Source organism: Palaemon carinicauda, chromosome 18 (assembly GCF_036898095.1).
Source record: "Palaemon carinicauda isolate YSFRI2023 chromosome 18, ASM3689809v2, whole genome shotgun sequence".
NCBI classification, from domain to species: Eukaryota; Metazoa; Arthropoda; class Malacostraca; order Decapoda; family Palaemonidae; genus Palaemon; species Palaemon carinicauda.
The window spans coordinates 27,243,618-27,266,413 of NC_090742.1; the positions used below are offsets into that span (position 1 = coordinate 27,243,618).

Here is a 22,796-nt window from a genome sequence, read left to right on the forward strand (position 1 = left end):
GGAGTTCACCCCTCATTAGCCTCATGCCAGAAAGGGTCATTTCTAATGACTAGTAAATTTCTTTAGGCTTCCAATACAATTTCTTTGTATTAATGGGGGTAGCTCTATCCATACAAATGCATAAGCAAATCATAATTATATATAAAAACATATCTTTACATATACAAATATATACATAGACATAAACATATGCATACACATAAATGTATACACAGACAGATACACAGGCTACATACTAACACATATGCCAATACATATACATAGATACATAAGACATGTTTGTACACGTGATTAACATGTGTAGGTAAAGGAAAATGAGCCGTAACCAGAAAGATCCAAAGTAGTACTGTCTGGTCAGTCAAGAGACCAAATACCTATCTAGAGGTAATATCTCAACGGGTGGCTGGTGCCTTTGCCAGCCTACTAAGACAAGGAGCTATATATGGACCCTAGCAATGCAGTATAGTGACTGATAAAGTGAATAGCATCAGCAGAAGCAATATAATGTTGCTAACGAATACTGTTGATGACACACTTCCAACAGGAAAGAATGAATGAGTAGATTGTGTTGTAAACTACTGTCGTAGTTGGAGATCTCAAAGAAGTTCACAATCAACACCAATCCACCAAAATATGGTGTATTAATAATTAACAAAAGAAAGAAGATTAAAACAAAAGTGAAGAATGGTCCAGTAAGTATTGGAATGCAATAGATAAACGAAAGAATTGTACATTGAGAAAGAAACAAAGGTTGGGTTATCAATAAAAAATCCAAAGGGTTGCTTATATAACTCAAGAAATACGAAATATAAATAAGATAAAAGTAGGAAACGGGCATTGGGAGTGAGAAAGAAAATATAAGAAACAGTAGATATATTAACAATATTTGCTAACGCAGAGACCTGGAGTGAAATAAGAGTTGAAGGCATGAAAGATCTGGAAAACCTTCAGTACATGATAATAAGAACTATGCATGAACAGCCTGCAAGTACTCTATATTTGGGCATCCTTGCAGAAACAGGAATATGGTCAGTGTCTTGCATAATAGAATATAAAAACTAATGCTCTTCCTAACATTATAAACTCTGATGAAAAGAGACTAATTGGGAGATAATTGAGGATCAATTGCAAATTCCTAAAGAAAGTGCTTGATTAGATTATCAGCATTGAAGAGATGTGTTGTAAATATGGAATGAAATAGAACAAATAAGACATTTGGGGAAAAGGGAACGGGAAAAAATTAAGAAAAGAATTATGAAAAAAGATAAGAGGAAACTTAAAAGAAGAAAGGGGTGAAAAACTTGAGAATCATAGAAGGAAATTTACAATAACAGTGTTAAGTATAACCTTGGATTGATTGATTGATTTAACCCTGGATAGGTACCCTCCTCGGACACCCCTTTAAGGGTATACTCGGACGCGAACGACCCCGACGCCAAAAAAAATTCTTGAAAAATCAGTTTTTGCAGTAACCTCTTTTTTTTCTTTTGCCAAAAAAAACTTCAATGAATGCTTAAAACAACTGTAAAGATAAATACTACTCATCTGCAGAAAAACTATTTATTATAAATATTTTAAAAAATTAAATAGAAAAAAAAAAGACCTGACATAAAAATTCATAAAAAAAGTTTATACATATATACACAAATCCTTTTAGGAATTGATTCTTGAATGTTTAGGACACATCTTGATGTATTTTGGATGAAGTCAGACCCATGGAGGTGAAGATCTGAAATGAGAAAAAAAGGGTAACTTTTTTTGGCCAAAAAAATTTGTCCAAATTTCATGAATTTCTTTGGGTACCCAAATGAAATAGGAAGTGGCTAATTTTTTTAGGGAATAAACATATGTTATCCTAAAATAGAAATATGTAAAAAAATCTTCATTATTTTGTAAATTACATTTATATCAGGGGCCATATCTAAAGGTAATTTTTTGAGTACTTAGAAATTTCGTAAAAAAATACATATATTTAATATATAATATGATATTTATGCAGCTAAAAATATACCAAAATATCACAAATTCTATAGGGAACAAGAATATATATAGATAGGGCAACTTACGCTTCGGATATGTCCACAAAATGGCCGCCAACCACACTGACTCAGACTCCCTAATCTGCCACTTGAAATGTAGGAAGGGTATGTCAATTTCAAGGTGTTATTTACTAATCTAATTATTATTGGATATGCATAAAAATTGTATGGTGGGTTGCTGGATAATTGTCGATTATTTTACGACTATAAAATTAAAATTCTGACCCAAAAAAATTTTTTGAAGGGAAATAAAATCGAAAAAAAAAAACAAAAATGTGAAACAATATATTTTAGCTAAAAAAATTTGATGATATTCAATCAAAAAAGAAGTAAACAAAATTTTCCGACAAATAAACATCTAGAGGAATCATTACTCTGTGATAGTTCCTTAGTACGTAGTAATTTTGAAAGAAATGGGAAAAAACGAAAAAATGGCAATCACCGGAAAATCGAACACATACCTATGTATACGCCATATCTGGCTAAAAAAAGATAGGCATGGGTAGCCAGATCATCTAGAAACACTTTCCAACACTATAAAAATATAAGTTTTGCGACACTACTTGCCAATTCCTTACGGTAACATGACTAAGCAAAAAATTGCAAAACGAATAAAAAGGGGCACTCGCGGAAAAATGGCTAACATTCTAATATACGGCATTTCAGAAAAAAAAAAAATTCAGCCACGTGCTAGGCAAACCATCTAGGCACATTTTCCGACAAATAAACATCTAAATGAATCATTACTCTGTGATAGTTCCTTAGTACGTAGTAATTTTGAAAGAAATGGGAAAAAATCAAAAAATGGCAATCACAGGAAAATCGAACACATACCTATATATACGCCATATCTGGCTAAAAAAAAAGATAGGCATGGGTAGCCAGATCATCTAGAAACACTTTCCAACACTATAAAATTATAAGTTTTGCGACACTACTTGCCAATTCCTTACGGTAACATGACTAAGCAAAAAAATGCAAAACAATAAAAAGGGGCACTCGCGGAAAAATGGCCATTCTAATATACGGCATTTCAGAAAAAAAAAAATTCAGCCACGTGCTAGGCAAACCATCAAGGCACATTTTCCGACAAATAAACATATAAATGAATCATTACTCTGTGATAGTTCCTTAGTACGTAGTAATTTTGAAAGAAATGGGAAAAAACGAAAAAATGGCAATCACAGGAAAATCGAACACATACTTATATATACGCCATATCTGGCTAAAAAAAAAAATAGGCATGGGTAGCCAGATCATCTAGAAACACTTTCCAACACTATAAAAATATAAGTTTTGCGACACTACTTGCCAATTCCTTACGGTAACATGACTAAGCAAAAAAATGCAAAACAAATAAAAAGGGGCACTCGCGGAAAAATGCCCAACATTCTAATATACGGCATCTCAGATAAAAAAAAAGACATGCACGTGTTAGCCCAACCATCAAGGCACACTTTCTAACACATAAACATGAAAAAAAAATCAATAATATACGGCAATTCCTTACTACGTAGTAAATTTTTACAAATATTGAAAAAAAAAACAGAAATTGGCAACCGCAGTTAAATACCCAATATACCAATAACTACGTCGTATCTGACAAAAACAAAGTCACGCATGGGTAGCCAGATCATCTAGACACACTTTCCAACACTAAAAAAGCAAAAGTTTTACGACACTATTTGGCAATATCTTACGGAAAAATGACTTAGCAAAAAAATGAAAAAAAATGAAAAAGGGGCACTCGCGGTAAAATGCCCAACATTCTAATATACGGCATCTCAGATAAAAAAAAAAAGACATGCACGTGTTAGCCCAACCATCAAGGCACACTTTCTAACACATAAACATGAAAAAAAAAAATGAATAATATACGGCAATTCCTTACTACGTAAAAATTTTTACAAATATTGAAAAAAAAACAGAAATTGGCAACCGCAGTTAAATACCCAATATACCAATAACTACGTCGTATCTGACAAAAACAAAGTCACGCATGGGTAGCCAGATCATCTAGACACACTTTCCAACACTAAACAAGCAAAAGTTTTACGACACTATTTGGCAATATCTTACGGAAAAATGACTTGGCAAAAAAATGAAAAAAAATGAAAAAGGGGCAGTCGCGGTAAAATGGTCCTCGTGGTGATGAACGACATTTCAACTAAAAAAAAAATCATGCACATGGTAGCCAAACAATCCACCAAGACTTTCCACAACTGATAACCTATACAAGTTGCACCATTCTACGACAATTTCATAATACGTAATAACTTTGATAATTATGCAAATTACCTTAGAAGGGTAAACTCGGTCGCGCTCGACCCCGACGCGTCTCAGAAATCGGGGAAGGAGTACAGCTACAGCAATGCACATCTGGACACTACTAGAGCGTGTAGGGGAGACACCTCCTGCAGGTCGATCACCCACAAATTCAGTCACGGGGGTGAGTCACGTGAGAAAAACCTCTTTTTTTTTTACGCTCGGGGTCGCGTACGACCCACCGTACCTATCCAGGGTTAAGGTTTTCAGGCATCCTGACATCTAAGGTCATTGACGCCGATATCACTTATTTTATATAAAAAAATAAAAGAATATTCAATTAAAACCATAAAAGTTGGATGTCATTATAGAAGTTAGTTTTCAGAAGACCTGCTTCTGAAATAAATCTAAAACTGCCGCTCGCATAGTAGGACACATCATGTCCAAGAATCTTGACAAGGATGAACCTGCCATCCTCACATCAAGCCTCAAGCAGATGTCTATTTCTTAAGTTATTACCATTAGGGCATTCGGTCAACAAATGCCTCACTGTTAAAGGTACTAGACAGTCGTCGCAATACGGTTGGTGTTGGCCCTTCAACAGAAACTCGCGTGTCAACCGATTGTGACCAATACGGAGAATTCGAGGCATCGTGTTATACCTCCAAGATGATAAGACATTTGTTACTTCTCTCATTTTATTGCCATCTAGATTATCCCAGTACTGTTGCTATTTATTACATACCAATTTCTTGGTGCATAAACTTGGAAGCTTTGATAATGTCCGCAAACTTATTTTACGGAGTGAGCAATTAGAACTCAGGAACCAAAAGTCATTCCCTCAGTTGAACTATGTGAGATAAATGGTGAGTAAATAGAGGCAACGTTGCATGAAAACGTAAGAAATAGTCATAATATTTGCCAGTTTTAACTGGTTCCGGAGGCAACGCCCTGTTATTGACGCAATAAGGAAAAGTTGGGAAGAATCTGAACATATGAAGTAACAATGCATACTGCTCTACTTGAGATTTTTAAAAGTATATTTAGACAATTATTAGTTTTCAAGAATAAGAACAGCTTTACTTTAGGTTAAAAGATTTAACAACAATTTGATTTAAATAAATTTTCTTTTTCTAATAAACGTTAAAATCTCAGTGAATAAAACAATATCAACGACAGCATACTTAATCCCGCAAACATGCACTCCTCAGGACTAGCTATGTTAATGCTTGTATAGGTAGAATTTGGAGTTGTTAGAAAAAAAAAAACTTACTTACTTTTAGCTGACTTAAACTACAACACCGCTCCAATGAACATATTTCTAGTCTGGAATCAATATTACAAAGGATTCAAGCCATAGTAAGTAAAATTAGGGGTTTGAATGAAATATAAATATTTTCAACAGTGGTATGCAATTGAAAAGTTTCTGAACGAAATTAGGATAAGGATAGGGAAGTGGGGAATATGGGGAAAGGAAGAGTACCCTTGGATACAATCCAGTTTATAGCCCGAAGGCAGGTACTCGGGATGGGAAAGAATAAGGAAAAAGGGAGAAAGAGAAGTACATGAGAAGAATAAAAAAGGGGCAGACCCTCTTGCGATGTCAGTATTAGAAGCAGTTTGAGAAAATAATTTATTTTTGTCTTACTTTGAGGATTAACTATCGTGATATGTTTATTAAAAAAAAAAAGCATGCCTGCAGTTTCATATAAGTAATGAAGGGCTTACAATAGACGAATCGTCAATTTCCAAATAATATTCCAAGGAGTACACAATATTCTAAGTAAGTGAATAAACATTATTACACCCACAGTACCCTACACAAAAACATTATTTTCATACGTAGAACATTATTCGTATGCCTGGCAGTGTCGCACGAGACACGCTAAGCCCACACCCGAAAATTCCGAAATAATGTTTCTCGTTTTCTCGTTCTATTTGTTAGTCTGTTACATCGCTGGGTGGGTTATGATTTAGCTATGAGAATCCGTCTCCGTAATCGCAACAAATCGTTAGTAAAAAATGCTGTAATTTAAACATTTAACTGCTAAAACACAATTGGATATTTGATCAAGTGACATTACAAGATCTCAGGTGGTTTCTAATGGTTAATAACAAGCCTATTCAGGGTATTCCCCGTATCCCCCCCCCCCCCCCCCCCCCGATGAAGACGAACCGTCTGCTAAAATGTAAACAAAGCGGTAAAATGTTGAAGCAAGAAACTCAACCCAAAAAAGGAATGTGAAAAAGGTAAGAAATTCAATTACAACCTTAGCGAAGGTGGCTAAATCATGAATGGAGGCACAACACAGGGTCTAGGAAGAAATAAGTTAGTTACCAAAGTGTTATCCCTAACACCTGGACCTAGCTAGGAATTGGAACTATGTTCTGTTTGCGTGTTGGAATACGTGGCACAACCTTTGCCGTAGTATAACTACAGTAATGTGTGATATCTGTGTATGATGAAGAATAACCGGCGACTGAGGTTATCAGTGTTACGTGTATCTTCCCTGAATCCTACGACGAAGATAAGGCTTTCTCGATTTATCAGTGGATGGCGCCTGGCTGCAATTTCTAATGAAAACTAGGGGAAGCTTTATTAATCTCTTCTCTCTCTCTCTCTCTCTCTCTCTCTCTCTCTCTCTCTCTCTCTCTCTCTCTCTCTCTCTCTCTCTCTCATATATATATATATATATATATATATATATGTGTGTGTGTGTGTGTGTGTATGTATGTATCCAGGCTATTTATAACACCAACATTCACTGGAATCCTCCACATTAGTATTAAAAGTAGTTAATTGTCAACAAAGCTTAAAGATCTTTAGCTTACTTGGGAATTGAACATAGTGACAGCTCTTTTACTCATTATTAAGTTATAAGTTTTAAAATTTTATGCAATACTAGTGTACACAACACTAAATAAATCAAAAGTTAATTGTATGAAACTAACAGAAGTTCAATCTTGAGTTCTGATTACAAGTGGTTAACATTGGACCATGCAGTATATCAGCGGTAATATTTCCATCACGATAATAATTACCTCAAGTTAGGGCACTAGTATCTTTTGGATATTCATTCTGAAAACAGGAAACAAACTAGTTCATGTTTAGCATTAAAACAGATGCCTGTTTTGTGTACACAGTGGTGATATGTTTGAAGTAAAAATATCAAACATTTTGGCAATATTTCTCCAATTAGAATGTTAGGATAGAAATATGATGAATGTGTAGATGTTTTAATCCTTATTTCTTACTTTAGGTGGGGCATGAATGAGTTTGGATGCAAATGAGGCCTACCTGTTTGAATCCGATTCATGTACTGATGTTATAAGCCTACACTTCAAGCCCATTGGTAAATTGTGTAAATAGTTGGTACAGTGTAATCATGCCTTCACATCTGAAATCTTATTGATATAGTTTAGGGTCATACCTAAACACTATCAATATGATTTCAGGGTGTGAAGGCTTTTTATCGAGATCTGCTTCCGCTTGTAAATTTTCAACTAATGGCATGTCTTTCACTTGTTTAGTTGTGTTTCACTAATATGAACATAGGTTTAAGTTTTATTTAAAAAAAACTTTAATTGAATATTATATGGTATGCATGTGTGCCCCTCTAAGAAAAGCAAGTGCCTCCATAAAATGAACTCTAGCTATGTCACTGTTGCCTACAAAGCCGAAAGGAATTTAATCGCTAACACATACCTGCATATCCAGGAATTACATTATTTTTATAAGAAGTATAAAATGCAGTTCTGTATATTGTAACTAAGTAACATGGAATTGAAGATGCTAGATGCCGAGTTTTAAAATATGAATCATCAATAAACATCTTTGGGTTTTCATTGTTTTCATGTTCTTCCTTTCCGCAGAAAAATTACAAAAACGTTGGCATTAAGCTCGACACTAAAGACACCACATAATGCGGTGGGGTCGTAAAGGACACTTAATTGTTGCGGGGGTGATAGCAGTTTTGGTGGTGACTGGATTAATTCAAGCATTCTTTCCTCAAGAGGGAAGACCACCTGAAGCGCATAACACAAATGCTTCAGAATTCTTGGCAAAGTAAGTATGTAGACTAGTAAGCTATACAGTGCTCATGATTTATGGACATTATGGTCTTGTATCCAACCAAAAATGATAAAACATTTAAATTTAGCTTTTTATATTTACTTTTTCATTATAATGATATCTGTATGGAATTAATAAACTCACCCTAGTTTATCACTATAAAATAATTTTAGTATATTATAAAAGGCTGCTTTTAAGAGGATATGTATGAAAAAAAATTTATATTACCGGTTCATATTTACAAAATATGTATGTTTACTGTTTATCAGGAGAGTATTATCAGTAAAAAATAAGTCCTATCAAAAATATAAACCTTTAGTCATAAGTAAATTCAAGGGGGTCTCAAAGCCTGTTATGTACGTTTCTTACAGTACAGTTAGGCCTACTTGTATTGCAGTTGTCGAAGGGTAAAGCATTCTTATACACTATTGGTATCTAGCCCATCATGGAGGGGGGGGGGGGCAAATCATGAATTTAAGTAACTTAGAAGGGAGTAATTAATCAGCCTCTTGTAAAATATTTAAGAAATGTGAATATAAACAACTCTGAAACAGGGCAGTACACGGAATGATCACAGCTGAATTTAGAATCTTGGCCTTAGATATGGAGAAAGTTACCCAACAGTAATCATGCCAATTTTCTTAATAAAATTGAAAAGTAGAAGCCTGGCCAGTGTTAGATCTTTGGTCCCAAAACTTCCATGCGTTTAAAAATATATCGGCAATTAATCTTACTCTCCAAGAATATGTGATATAAATGATCTTATGCTTTTTCTCAGAACATATGGGTCAGTTATGAAACCAAAGATTATACATGCATGTCAAAGCAATGCAGTTGAGGTTCTGCTGATTGTACCATCTGCTGTCAACAATTTGGAGGCCCGTGCAGCAGTTAGAGTTAGCTGGCTGCCTTATTTGCCCTCCACATACCACCTTGTATTTTTCTTGGGTTTGACCGAAAATACTGTTTTACAGGTTAGTTAACTTATGTGTATATGGTACGTCTTAAGATGTTGAAGAACAATATTAATAATTTTTTTATTTCTACGAAATCACTCCACATCTCAGTTTAGGATCATAAATATGCTATTATTTGTTTGTGTGTAATAACTAGGTAACAGAAAATGACACAAGATTAGTTTGTATGTTTTAAATTTAATGTCCTTCTTCTACTGTAATATGCTAATTCCTTCAGGGACAGGTGAACGAAGAATCAAGAAAGTTCAAGGACATATTCCAAGACTCAAGATTCATCGACTCCTATTATAATCTCACGTTGAAATCTCTAGCTATTCTGCAATGGACAAATAAATTTTGTTCAAATGCTAAGTACCTCCTTAAGATTGATGATGATATGTACCTGAACATTCACAAGCTTCATCACCTAACAACCTGCATTACCCATGCTAGGAATAATTTGTATGTATCAAAAGGTGCTGCTGGTGATAGTAGAGAAACCACTGAATACAGTGAATTGAGCAATTGCTCTCTGGTTAGGCCATACAATTTTATCCACTATTATATTAATTCAGAAACTCATGAATATGAATCCTATTTCTTTGGTGGTTATCTTTATGAAAATGTAAAAGCTGATAGGAATCCAAACTCCAAGTGGTATTTGCACCCCAAATTATACTCTGCTACTACGCTTCCTCCATTCCTTTCAGGGACTGCCTATATTTTAACCACTAACCTTATACAACATCTTATTTATGCAAGTAAGTTTGAACCAGTAATTCCTTTGGAAGATGTTTACATAACTGGACTTTTAGGGAGCCAGGGATTGAAACTAAAACTAAGTCATGTCGAAGGCTGGAGTAGATTTCGACCAAGGTGGAACAGTTTGTGTTTGTTTCAAGAATTACTGACTGCACATGGGCTTTCTCCTTCAGAACTATCATCTATAACATCATCTGTCAATAACATTGAGCATGAGGAATGTGATAGATTTAGTGTTCGTCTTATGAACTACTTTAATACTCTAATATCTCACTTTTTCCCCAAGTTATCAAATGAATCTTAATAATTATAACGACACTAAAGTGAAATTGTGTTAGAAACAATACATTTGATTAATTTTACAGTTTTTTTCAGTCTCCAGAGAGAGGAGAGACCTTGTGATTTATGGTGAATAATATTTACTCCAAAATATCATTAATTAACTTCAGACTAAATATAATAACTTGGCATCAAGACTGAAAGTTAGATGGAAGGTTTTTTGTTCTGTGGAGAACATAATTACTGGTACATGCTAACAGGAAAAAAAAGACAGCTTTACAATATAAGTAGCGCTTAATTTAAAAACTACACGAAAAATCTTACTTGCACACTGAAAAACTGGAAAAAGTAAAATTTTGCTTTTGCTTCATAGCTAATACTAACACAGTATTATAATATACTGTAGTTAGTTTAATGAGAACTTTATGATATTTCTAGGCTTACTAAAGTTGTTCTCAATAGTAAGATAAAGGGAACTAGCTATTATTATTACTATTAAGTATTCTACCAGATCACCGAGCTCAAATTCTCAACTCTCATAGGAATAGCCTGGACAGCAAGGCAGAAAAAATAAAAGGGACTTGGTATAGCAGAAAAAGAAACTGTTATAGTAGGTGGTTAAATTCATTTAACAAGGTGGTAAATGAATGTTATTGTCTATAGAGAAAGTTGGAGCTAATTGTAGGGATTACTTGGCGAGTAATCCCAGCAATTAGCCCAGAGTTTTGTTACCGAAACTAGCATCCCTGCTTCTCTAATTGATCTATGGAAATTTTGTTTATATAGCCCGAGATACTGTACTTGGAAATTTTTTTTTCCAGCATCTGTTTTGAAATGGATAATTTCACATTGTTTTGTATTTAGGTAATGGATAGGCTCATAGACATGTTCAATTTATAAATGCAATATCTTGATTTGCTGATAATGCAGTGTAGTTATTTATAAGGAGTCCTCAGTATGCTCTAAATTTTGTTTATCAACTATCTATATCAGAATTTCTCTTCGTTTAAGGTCATTCTGATATGCTTACTGTTTTACAGAAGCATTAATAAGGAAAATATTACAAAAGTATCAGAAAACTTCATTACCTTCTACTGTGTATTAAATTACATTCCATTTACTAGCAACCCTGGCATTCATTAACGCTCAGAGCTAATGAAATTTAAAAGTTTACTGGTTGATACTTGTTATTTGTAGAAAGCTTTCTAAATGCAGAAAACCAATATCAGATTGATAAATAAATATAATAATAATTATGAATCTCAATGTTTAGTATTATACTTTTCTTACATGTAAGGCTCAAATAATTAGTTTAAATTGTTAAATATATTTAACAATACCAAAGATTTATATTTAGTTGTTGTGATGTTAAGCCATTATTTCTACAGGAAACAGATGGCTGTAAATAATGCTAACCACTGTGATAGAAACAATAATATTGTATGAGAAATTCCAAAACTGTACTCTTAAGAAATATACCTAACTAGTGTAATGCTTGAAGTAATTACAGTACTGCATGAAAAATTTGGCTTTTCATTCCATATCCTATTATTTCCCGTTGGAAAACTGTAGTTAACTATACAGGCATTTCATAATGCTTTAATATGACCATTAGTCTTAAATTGTATTTTTCCTAGCTATACAAACCCGTAATCATTTAATATAGGAATTCGCTTCAGCTCTGTTGAAACAGCCGAAGAGAAAGAAAACCAGGCAGTTGTGCTGATTGGTTGTCTGGCGGTATGGGGCGGATATTGATAAGGACAGTATTGCTTTAGGGAAAATTATTGCAGGACAGTATTTTCAGAGTTTTATATTAGCTTTTAGTTAGTTGATTAGATCATTGAACCAACCAGACAATACACACAGTTGCGTTTATCATGTATTGAAACACGTAAATGTTTGTAGCATAGCGTTAGGAACTTATCTGGAATTTTATAGATGTTTTTTTGTTTCACTTGCAAATAAATATTTTTTGCTTGTGAAGATAGACATTCATTCCAGAACCTTTCATCATTGTGTTCCCTTTTCGGCCACTTTTTTTTTTTTTTAAATTGAACCTGAAAATGACATCTCTAAAAAAAAATTATAAATATTCCCTTTCACCTAATGTTCTGATCCTTACTTAAACTTGAACCTATCTAACCTGAAATTTAAGCAATTCAGGTATACAGCTCATTTTTCCCAGAAATGAATCAGCGGTCACGCTACACATTCATTCAGCAAGCTCAAGGCAAGGGAAGATAAGGAGGAAGTAAGGTTCTTGCTGGGTCCCCTTGCCCAGTATAAAATCAAGGGGTGGTGCCCAGTTCATCCTTGATTGTTTACCTTTTACCCAGATTTTTGGGTAATCCACCGTTGTATATTTTTTGTGTAGTGAACGTTGGAGTGTGGTCGGTATTCGGACACTAGGCAGTTTGGGTGCTACCTCTGGCCACAGTCTGCAAGCCAATACATCATTTTTGGTACCTAGACCCAGGAAATACCAACCTTTAGGTATGGCATCGTCATCGAGCAAATGCCGAAAGGCTAAGAAGAGCCTGAACCAGGATGTAGAGTCTTGTCCAGATTGTCAGTGACCTGGCAACTCAGGTCAAGTATCTGACACTTCAAGTGGCGGCCCTGAAGGGCATTGAGCCGTCACCAACGTGCCACGTTGCCACTGGGGTCACAACCACAGTGACCACCAGTGCTCCTTCTACATCCCCAGCTTGGCCAAATATCAATGATCTGGCAATCCCTGTAACTGGAGCAGAGCCAGTGGTTGGAGGTCTCCAGCCCCCTCCAGGGTTCACACCATTACTTCCCCCTGTACCTGGCTTCTGGGAGTCTCCTCCTCTGAGTGGACTACTTGCTTCCTCGCCTGTTCTGGCAACTAACCCTGTTAGTCCACCAGAGACTGTAGCCAGTAGACTAGGGGAGCAGTTCCTTGACAACCCGGCCGAAGCCAGTAGGCCAGAAAAGGCTCCAGCAGCTACAGCTGAGGCAGTTCTTGCCAAGACAGGGGCCATCCCAAAGCACAGGCGCCAGGCTAAGAACAACACCAGACCAGCCATACCCGAAATGACATCATCATCCCAGGAGTCTAGCCGTGAAGATTCTGGTAGTGACACTTCCAGCTCCTGTCTCAAGTGTCAGCTCACACGGCACTGTCTCCACCGACCACGTCCAGTCCCTCCAGACAGAACGCAGTCTGTCTGATCTGCTTAAGGTCCTCGACTCCAAGAGGAACCCCAAGCCTGGAATCTTCCAGCTAGAAACTGGTCAGAGGTTTGCCAGATTCCTGAGGGATTTTGAGGCCTACTGTGCAAGTAAATATACCGTAGGAAGCTCTGGCCAGTGGACCGTTGATCTTGGAAGATTTCTAAAGGGAGAAATCCAGGTGTTCTCGGCCAAGGCGGGTCCCAAGATCTGGTGCCGAGAAGTCCGAGAGAGGCGTGATGCAGGTAGGAAGGCCCGGTCAGCAGTGCCACCTGTGGTGAGGGCGAACTACTGAAGATATATGCCATCCGGTTGGCCTCCCTGCACAGGTCGGCCTATCCTCGCCATAGTTTGGACCAGAGGGAGCTTAGGTGGAAGCTACTGAGAACTGTTCTGAGCAGAGCTGCGAGTTGGCTGGAACAGTCTCTGGCCACCATCAATGTCTCCGCTGGCCGTCAGGCCACTTGGCAGGATGTTCTACACCTGTTGAGTGTTCTCGACGAGGCATCCTGTCAGGGAAGCCAGAAGGTAGAGGATTTGGCCATCAGTCGTGTGGGACAGTCATTCCCCAAACCTGCACCTGTGGAAGTGCGCCTGCCACCATCGCGCACCCCGAATAGGTCTCCTCAATTCCTGAGAGGTTACTATGCATGGTGCCGAGAATCAGGGCACCTTATGGAGGAGTGTCGCAGGAGCCTCAACCTGTGCCTACGCTGTGGCTCGGCTAACCATCATGTCGCACAGTGTGGACGACAGGCACTGCTTATAAGCAGATCACCTGTCCAGAACACAGCTAATGCCCGCAGCCCTGGGAGGGAGACCATCTCTGTCCAGACTCCTTCAAGGTGGAGAGCAGTACTGGTGAGTGCTACTCCGACCCTGTCGTCCTAATCTGAATCAACCAGTAGCCGGGAGAGCTAAGATGGGAGCGAGTCCAGTGCTTCTTCTCGGACTGTGGAGAAGAAGAAGAGGAAGAGCAAGAGAGCAAAGCCCAGGAAGCCAAGAACTGAGGAGTATCACAGGGCTTTAAACACCAAGCCTTCGATGTAGAAGATGGGGCTACATCGAAGGAGGGTGTGAGTGCTAGGGTGCGTACTCCTAGAATTACGGTGGCAGCCATGGAAGTCTCGATTTCCAAGGTTACCCCTCAACCTGGAAAGGTCACTACACCTCCAATGGCTCTTTCAGGATTGGCCAGTGATAACCTGTCCTCGACACAATCCAGAGCTTCTCCAACTGACTCCTCCAGGGAGGAAGCAGGAACTGAGGCTGTATTGAAAACCCTTCGTAGGGTTAACCTGGCACAGTTGGCTCCTGTACCACTCATGGTCGTCCCAGTGACCATGTCTGAGTTTCCATCGGGAGAGTTGGATGTTCTCATTGACCCAGAGCTGAGGTCAACCTCCTGTCATCGAGAGTTGTACAGGATTACCCGCTGCAGATGGTACTCAACACCATTGGTCTGAAGGGTTTAAAGCAAACAGGACCTAAGACCTTAGGTACTGTACTGTTGACCCCTATACTGCATGGAATGACATTTGCCCCGAGTGTGTTCCATGTAGTGCTTTCAGGGACTATGGCTTTGCACGTAGAGCTTGGTTACCAGTTCTTAAGAGCAAATGGGGTGATAGTTGACGGAGCCCGAAATCGGCTGAGCATTGGCAGTACTCCCCAAGAGCCTCTTTGGGAGTATTATGTCTCGATACATGGAGCCTGTTGTCAGCAAGTGCTTTACGCACTTGAGGTCCATGCAGCCGATTCAATAAGGATTGCTAGTACAGTACTTGTTCCAGTTACTGTAAACTTTCTTGAGGTCCATGCAGCAGATTCAATAAGGATTGCCAGTATCAAGCCAGTACTTGTTCCAGTTACTGTAACTTTCTGGACTTGACACCTCTTTTAGGTGCCCTGCTTGTCCGACCAACTATTGGCCGGAAATGTATTATGATGGCGACATCATAACCCCTGGTCTGTCAAGGAAAGTTACAGCAATCCCTGGCGTCCTCGAACCGAAAGATGGAAAAGCCTCAGTTTTAATCAAGGGTTCATCTGAAGAATCTGCCAAGATCAAGAAGGGCGATCTCTTGGGGAAGGTGTTCACCATGGCAATGGTGGATGCTCCTCTATCCTGCCTGATAGCACAGGAGTGTGACCAGACTCATGAACCGAGTGTATTGGAAGAGATAGACAATCTGTCTATCTCTGACGAACTGGACTCTTCTCAGAAGGACCAGTTTTGTCAAATGCTTCGACGTTATCTTCTGGTCATCAGTACTGGTGACGATGATATGGGAGAGAGCTCAAGCAGACTAATACGTATCCACCTGTATGACGAGACGCCCATTTATCAGAGGGTTCGACGGTTTGCCAAATCCGTCACTGATGCCATCGAGGAACAGTGCAAGGAGTTGCATGAACTGGGTATTATTGGACCCAGCATCTCTCTTTGGTCTTCACCCATTGTTCCAGTCTGAAAAAAGGACAATAGTATACGGTTGTGTGTGGACTATCGTAGACTGAATAAGGTGACTGTCTCTGATAAGTTTCCGATGCCTAACATGGCCGATTCTGTATTTGGACTTCAAGGTGTCAAATACTTTACAACCCTTGACCTGGTTCGTGGATACTACCAGTTACCGTTGGCAGAGGAGAGTAAAGTATACACAGCTTTCTCTACCGCCTTTAGACACTGGCAGTTCAGACGCTTATTGTTTGGACTGAAAAATGCACCTGCAGTGTTCCAGAGAGAAATGCAGAGTATTATCCAAGAGTTCCCGAAAGCCAAGGTGGTTGTCTACATTGATGACATCTTGATACTTGGGTCTTCTTTCGAGGAACACCTGAAACTGGTAGAACGAGTTTTGGCTACTCTCCAGAAGCGCGGACTCAAGATAAAACTCGGGAAGTGTTCTTGGGTTCAAGCCGAGGTCCAGTATCTTGGTCATCTGGTTGGACGTTCTGGTATGCATAAGCTACCAGAATCCATCCAGAAAGTGGAGGACTTCCCTAAACCGACCACTGTTCGTGAGCTACTGGGATTCCTGAGACTGGTAAACTTCCAACGGAAGTTTATTCCCATGTGCTTACAGATAGCAAAACCATTATCTGCAAAGACTGGAGGACGAAAATCCCAAGGGACTAGGAAACTGAAGTGGACTGCAGAAATGGACGGTGCCTTTGTGCACTTGAAGGAACTGATCAAGGAGGACATTATGTTGTCATACCCTGACTACTCCGCTGATGCTAAGCCCTTGGAGTTGTTTGTTGATGCTTCGGGTGAGGGTGCTGGTGCTTGTCTTTGCCAGGAGTCCTTGGAGCATCCAGGGGAGCGTCGGGTGATAGCGTACGACTCCATGACTTTCCTTGACTGCGAGACCTGTTACTCTACCATTGAGCGTGAGTTGGCTGCTCTGTGATGAGGGGGTAAAAACCTTCAGGGCCTTCCTCTATGGTCAGTTCTTCGTGATTCATTCTGATCACCGTCCCCTGATATACCTTCATGACATGAAGATGGTGGACAGTCGTCTAGCACAGACACTGGAGGACCTGTCCGAATTTAACTTTATTGTTAACTACTGTTCAGGTGATTAGAATGCTGCAGCAGACTAGTTATCCCGCTGGCCCGCATTAACTGTCTGTCTGTTTGCTACTGAACCCAGCACTCCCAAGTTGCCTACTGGACTGGCCTTGTATAAGGAGGTTCGTGGTGCTTCAGATTTTCTCATAGAATCCTTGGAGCTAGTCGTGAACTGCTGGACGGAAGGGTTAGGTGTTGCACCCGACTCTCAGCTGAAGGGAGCCAATCTCCGGGATGCCTTAGTTCAGCAGTTTCTGAAAGACGCCGGTCGACTAGGCTTCAAACTGGACAAGACTAGCAGGAACAGGATTAGGGCAATGTGTTTTCCAGGCACAGTTCCAGCTCTGGAGTTGCTCTTGGCAGCATCTAAGCTATTGAACCTGGAAATCTGGGTACATTGGGGTCCCACTTGTCCCGTAGTCTATTGTGATCCATCCGTGATTGAGCCTCAGTGTGTGCATCTTCATTTTAACCCTCTGATCGAGCTCCGCAATTACGTCCCTCCAACTGACGTGATTCTGGGCCATAAGGCGGAGGTAAAATATCGTGTGCCTGACGCTGAGGGCTTGGTCACTGATGATCAGGAAGCGCCGGAGGATTGTCCTGTTATCCAGTACGTGACAGAAAAGGCACCTCGTCAGTGCAATTGTACCCATGTGTCTCAACACTCAGCAGTAGGTATAGTAATGATACAGGAGACCTTATTCTATGCTCTTGTTGATACAGGAGCACAGGTTTGTCTTGTGAATGAGTCAGTACTGAGCCAACTTGGCATAGAGTACCAGGTACTGTCAGGAGAACAGCTAGAGGGGTTGACTGGTTCCTCCACCAGCATTCTAGGCTACGTCCAGTTAGAGGTGAAGTGTCCTTCCGGGTGGAGGCTACCGCTGTTTAACTATGCGGTGGTAGCTGCCAAAGACATTAACTTTTGTTTTGTTCTTGGTATGAATCTACTGGATGCAGCCTACCTGACACTGGATTCACCCCGAGAACAGTTGGAGTATGACCACACTTCTGTTCTTCAGTTGTCTCCCAAGGTACTCTCAGTCTCCTCCCTGCATACTGAGACCACTGTTATGAAGGTAACTGACCGTGAACCTGATCGGGGAGTGTTCTCCGGAAATGCTCTTCTGTCCTTTAGTCAGGTGTCCAAGATCAAAGGAGATCATCGACAGATTCAATCTGTCATTAAGATGATCTTCTCTGGGGTTTCTGCATCTTGAGTTCCACGCTTCTATCTACCCTATAGATCTTAGTCTGACCTGAAAGTACACCAGGGTTTGCTAGTGAAGCAGAACCCAGACGGCTCGGTAGTCCCAGTAGTCACCTTCAATGTCCTGATTATTATTATTATTATTATTATTACTATCCAAGCTACAACCCTAATTGGAAAAGCAAAATGCTATAAGCCCAGGGGCTCCAATAGGGAAAAATAGCCCAGTGAGGAAAGGAAATAAGGAAATAAATAAGTGAAGAGAACAAATTAACAGTAAATCATTCTAAAAAAAGTAACAACGTCATAACAGATATGTCATATATAAACTATTAACAACTTCAAAAACAAATACTGTATGTCATATATAAACTATAAAAAGACTCATGACCGCCTGGTCAACAAAAAAGCATTTGCTCCAACTTTGAACTTTTGAAGTTCTACTGATTCAACAGCCCGATTAGGAAGATCATTCCACAACTTGGTAACAGCTGGAATAAAACTTCTAGAGTACTGCGTGGTATTGAGTCTTATGATGGAAAAGGCCTGGCTATTAGCATTAACTGCCAGCCTAGTATTACGAACAGGATAGAATTGTCCAGGGAGATCTGAATGTAAAGGATGGTCAGAGTTATGAAAAATCTTATGCAACATGCATAATGAACTAATTGAACGACGGTGCCAGAGATTAATATCTAGATCAGGAATAAGAAATTTAATAGACCGTAAGTTTCTGTCCAACAAATTAAGATGAGAATCAGCAGCTGAAGACCAGACAGGAGAACAATACTCAAAACAAGGTAGAATAAAAGAATTAAAACACTTCTTCAGAATAGATTGATCACCGAATATCTTAAAAGACTTTCTCAATAAGCCAATTTTTTGTGCAATTGAAGAAGACACAGACCTTATATGTTTCTCAAAAGTAAATTTGCTGTCGAGAATCACACCTAAAATTTTGAAAGAGTCATACAAATTTAAAGAAACATTATCAATACTGAGATCCGGATGTTGAGGAGCCACCGTCCTTGACCTACTTACAATCATACTTTGAGTTTTGTTAGGATTCAACTTCATACCCCATAACTTGCACCATACACTAATTTTAGCTAGATCTCTATTAAGGGATTCACCAACCCCAGGTCTACATTCAGGGGATGGAATTGATGCAAAGAGAGTAGCATCATCTGCATATGCAACAAGCTTATTTTCTAGGCCAAACCACATGTCATGTGTATATAGTATGAAAAGTAATGGGCCAAGAACACTACCCTGTGGAACACCGGATATCACATTCCTATACTCACTATGGTGCCCATCAACAACTACTCTTTGAGATCTACTACTTAAAAAATCAATAATAATGCTAAGAAACGACCCACCCACTCCCAACTGTTTCAGTTTGAAAACAAGGGCCTCATGATTAACACGGTCAAAGGCAGCACTAAAATCAAGGCCAATCATACGAACTTCACGACCACAATCAAGGGATTTCTGTACTGCATTGGAGATTGTAAGAAGGGCATCACATGCTCCAAGGCCTTTACGAAAACCAAATTGCAAACTAGGGAATAGATGATTACCTTCAGCAAACCTATTAAGACGTTTTGCCAGAAGACGTTCAAAAACTTTAGATAATATGGGAGTTATGGAAATTGGGCGGTAATCAGTGGGACTTGAGCTACCACAAACACATTTACATAGAGGAGTAACATTACCAATTCTCCAACAAGTGCTAAAAGCTCCTCTTCTTGCTAACTTGCGCAAAATAACAGATAACTTTGGAGCTAAGAAATCTGCGGTCTTTATAAAAAACAAAGGAAAAATACCATTTGGGTCTACACCTCCATAAGCATCAAGGTCCATCAACAGAGCTTTAATCTCACGAGATCGAAAAGCTAAACTAGTTAGTTTAGCCTCAGGAAAACAGGAATGAGGAAGTTCAAGTTTTTCATTACTCTGTTTACTGTCAAAAACATCAGCCAAAAGGGTTGCCTTTTCCTTTGGACAGTGAGTGACTGAGCCATCTGGTTTAAGTAAAGGAGGAACTGCTGCATCTACACCAAAGAGTGCAGATTTAAGGGTAGACCACCATTTATGTTCCTGAGTTGTACCAGAGAGGGTTTCTTTTATGATTAAATTGTACTCCTTTTCAGTTGAGGCATAAACTCTCTGAGCAAAAGCTCGAAGCTGAGTATAGTTGTTCCAGGTCAAATCTGATCTGTTACCCTTCCAAAGGTGATAGGCCTCCTGCTTCTCCAAATAAGCACGTCTACAATCATCATTGAACCACGGTTTGTCCTTCATTCGGTACCTTAGCACACGAGAAGGGATACGCCTATCAATTATGTTGAATAGATTCTCATTCAAAGAGACAACAGGATCTACACTATTATATAATTGTGACCAATTCAAGCACAAAAGATCATGCAAAATTCCATTCCAGTCTGCTTGGGATTTCATATAAATTTTACAGGAATATGATATATCAGGGACAGGCTGCTCAGTCTTCACTAATAATGAAATCAAGGCATGATCAGAAGTCCCGACTGGAGAATCAACCTTACTAGTTATAACGCCAGGGGAGTCAGTGTATACGAGGTCCAAGCAATTACCAGACCTGTGAGTAGCTTCATTTATGATTTGCTCACAGCCTGATTCAGAGGCAAAGTCTAAAGCTCTTAAGCCATGGCGATCGGTAGGAGAGATAGAACTTAACCACTCCCTATGGTGAGCATTAAAATCACCAACAAAGACAAAAGAAGCCTTTCTATCATCTTCTTGTATCTTAGCCATAATGGTAAGAAGACAATCGAAGATAGAATCATCCATGTCTGGATTCCGGTAGATCGAACACAAATAAAAGTTGTTATGCCTGCCACAAACTTTTATTACCTGAATCTCATGACATCCACATTGATAGCAGGACTTATGAGAAGCAGGGTACTCGGTCCTAATATACACCGCCATTCCCCTGGCCCTAGGAATGGCATCACGTTTCAGCATTATTGGCTTCTTAAAACCAGTTATAAGGAGCTCAGATGAGTGCCTCATATTAGAAACCAAAGTTTCTGAGCACAAAAGAATATCATACTGTCTGGACGCAACTGTAAGGTCTTGGATATTAGCATGAAGACCACGAATATTGCAATACAGAAGACGACATTGACGAAATCTAGGACGTACTGGTCCCGGATTTTGCTCAATGTCTCCAGACAGCATAAGAATTAATAGAAATAAGAAAGAGACATCATACTTAAAAACTAGATTAACAAGAATTATAACAAAAACAATATGTACAGAATAATAAAAAAAGTGATTGATGATACCCATAGACTATAGTAAAAAGTCGGAAAAACTGGTCAACATGGAGGAGCCGATACACCATGCAAGGCTAAATACCCTCCAGGATAGCCACTTCAACTGAAGGGAGGACAGTAAGGATGGTTTTGAGAAGAAAAAATCAGAAAAAGGAAAAGACAACCTCTTGATAAACCACCAGGCATCCATGGCCCTTCTATTAAGCCTGCCCAACACACCATTTCAAAAAAACAAGAGGAAGAAAAAAAAATAAGATAGAATAGAGTGCCCGAGTGTACCCTCAAGCAAGAGAACTCTAACCCAAGGCAGTGGAAGACCATGGTACAGAGGCTATGGCACTACCCAAGACTAGAGAACAATGGTTTAATTTTGGAGTGTCCTTCTCCTAGAAGAGCTGCTTACCATAGCTAAAGAGTCTCTTCTACCCTTACCAAGAGGAAAGTACACTGAACAAATTGCAGTACAGTAATTAACCCCTTGGGTGAAGAAGTGTTGTATCTCATTGTTGTCAGATGTATGAGGAAAGACGAGAATATGTAAAGAATAGGCCAGACTATTCTGTGTAAGTGTAGGCAAAGAAAAAATAAGCCGTGACTAGAAAGAGGGATCCAATGCATTACTGTCTGGCCAGTCAAAGGATCCAATACCTCTCTAGTGGTAGTATCTCAACGGGCGGCTGGTGCCCTGGCCAACCTACTACCTACCTCATTTCACTGACCAGATTGACCTAGTTGCCGAGACACACCTCCAGAATGCTCACTGGGGGATCAGAAAAATGATTGCAATGCTCCGTCGACTCGTCTGGCACAAATCTTTAATTAATGTAATCAGAGATATGTGCCGGACCTGTTGGGAATGTCAGACTTGTAAGGTTTCAAGAAAGGTGGTTGCCCCGCCGACCTTGAAAATAGTGACCTCTTCTCCTTTTGAATTGGTTGCTATGGACCTTGTGAGTCTCCCAACAACCAGTACTGGTTATATTGGGTGTCTGATGGTAGTCGACCATTATTCCAAGTGGGTGACGGCAGTACCCATAAGGAATAAGAAGAGCAGTACGATATGCCAGGCGCTTGAAGACCGAGTTTTTCCTTTTATTCCTCGAGTTCCAGTC

The 22,796-nt window shown here is 39.2% G+C and overlaps 2 protein-coding genes across 7 annotated transcripts in view; one reads left to right on the forward strand and one right to left on the reverse strand.

The window, feature by feature from the left end:
* The window catches only part of Unc50 (Unc50 RNA binding protein), a 218,876-nt gene that overhangs the window by 63,910 nt on the left and 132,170 nt on the right, over nt 1-22,796 (reverse strand). The gene's annotated exons all lie outside the window — the stretch shown is intronic.
* Nucleotides 6,203-12,213, forward strand: LOC137657733 (beta-1,3-galactosyltransferase 5-like). Of its 2 annotated transcripts, XM_068392188.1 has the most exons (5): nt 6,203-6,554; nt 7,565-7,657; nt 8,178-8,370; nt 9,155-9,350; nt 9,571-12,213. In XM_068392188.1, the coding sequence occupies exons 3-5, from the start codon at nt 8,228-8,230 to the stop codon at nt 10,396-10,398; spliced, it is 1,167 nt and encodes a 388-aa protein (XP_068248289.1). In that variant the 5' UTR covers nt 6,203-6,554; nt 7,565-7,657; nt 8,178-8,227; the 3' UTR covers nt 10,399-12,213. The 2 variants fall into 2 exon arrangements, with proteins under 2 accessions (XP_068248289.1, XP_068248288.1); XM_068392187.1 differs by lacking the exon at nt 7,565-7,657 and having other exon boundaries at nt 6,205-6,554; nt 9,571-12,212.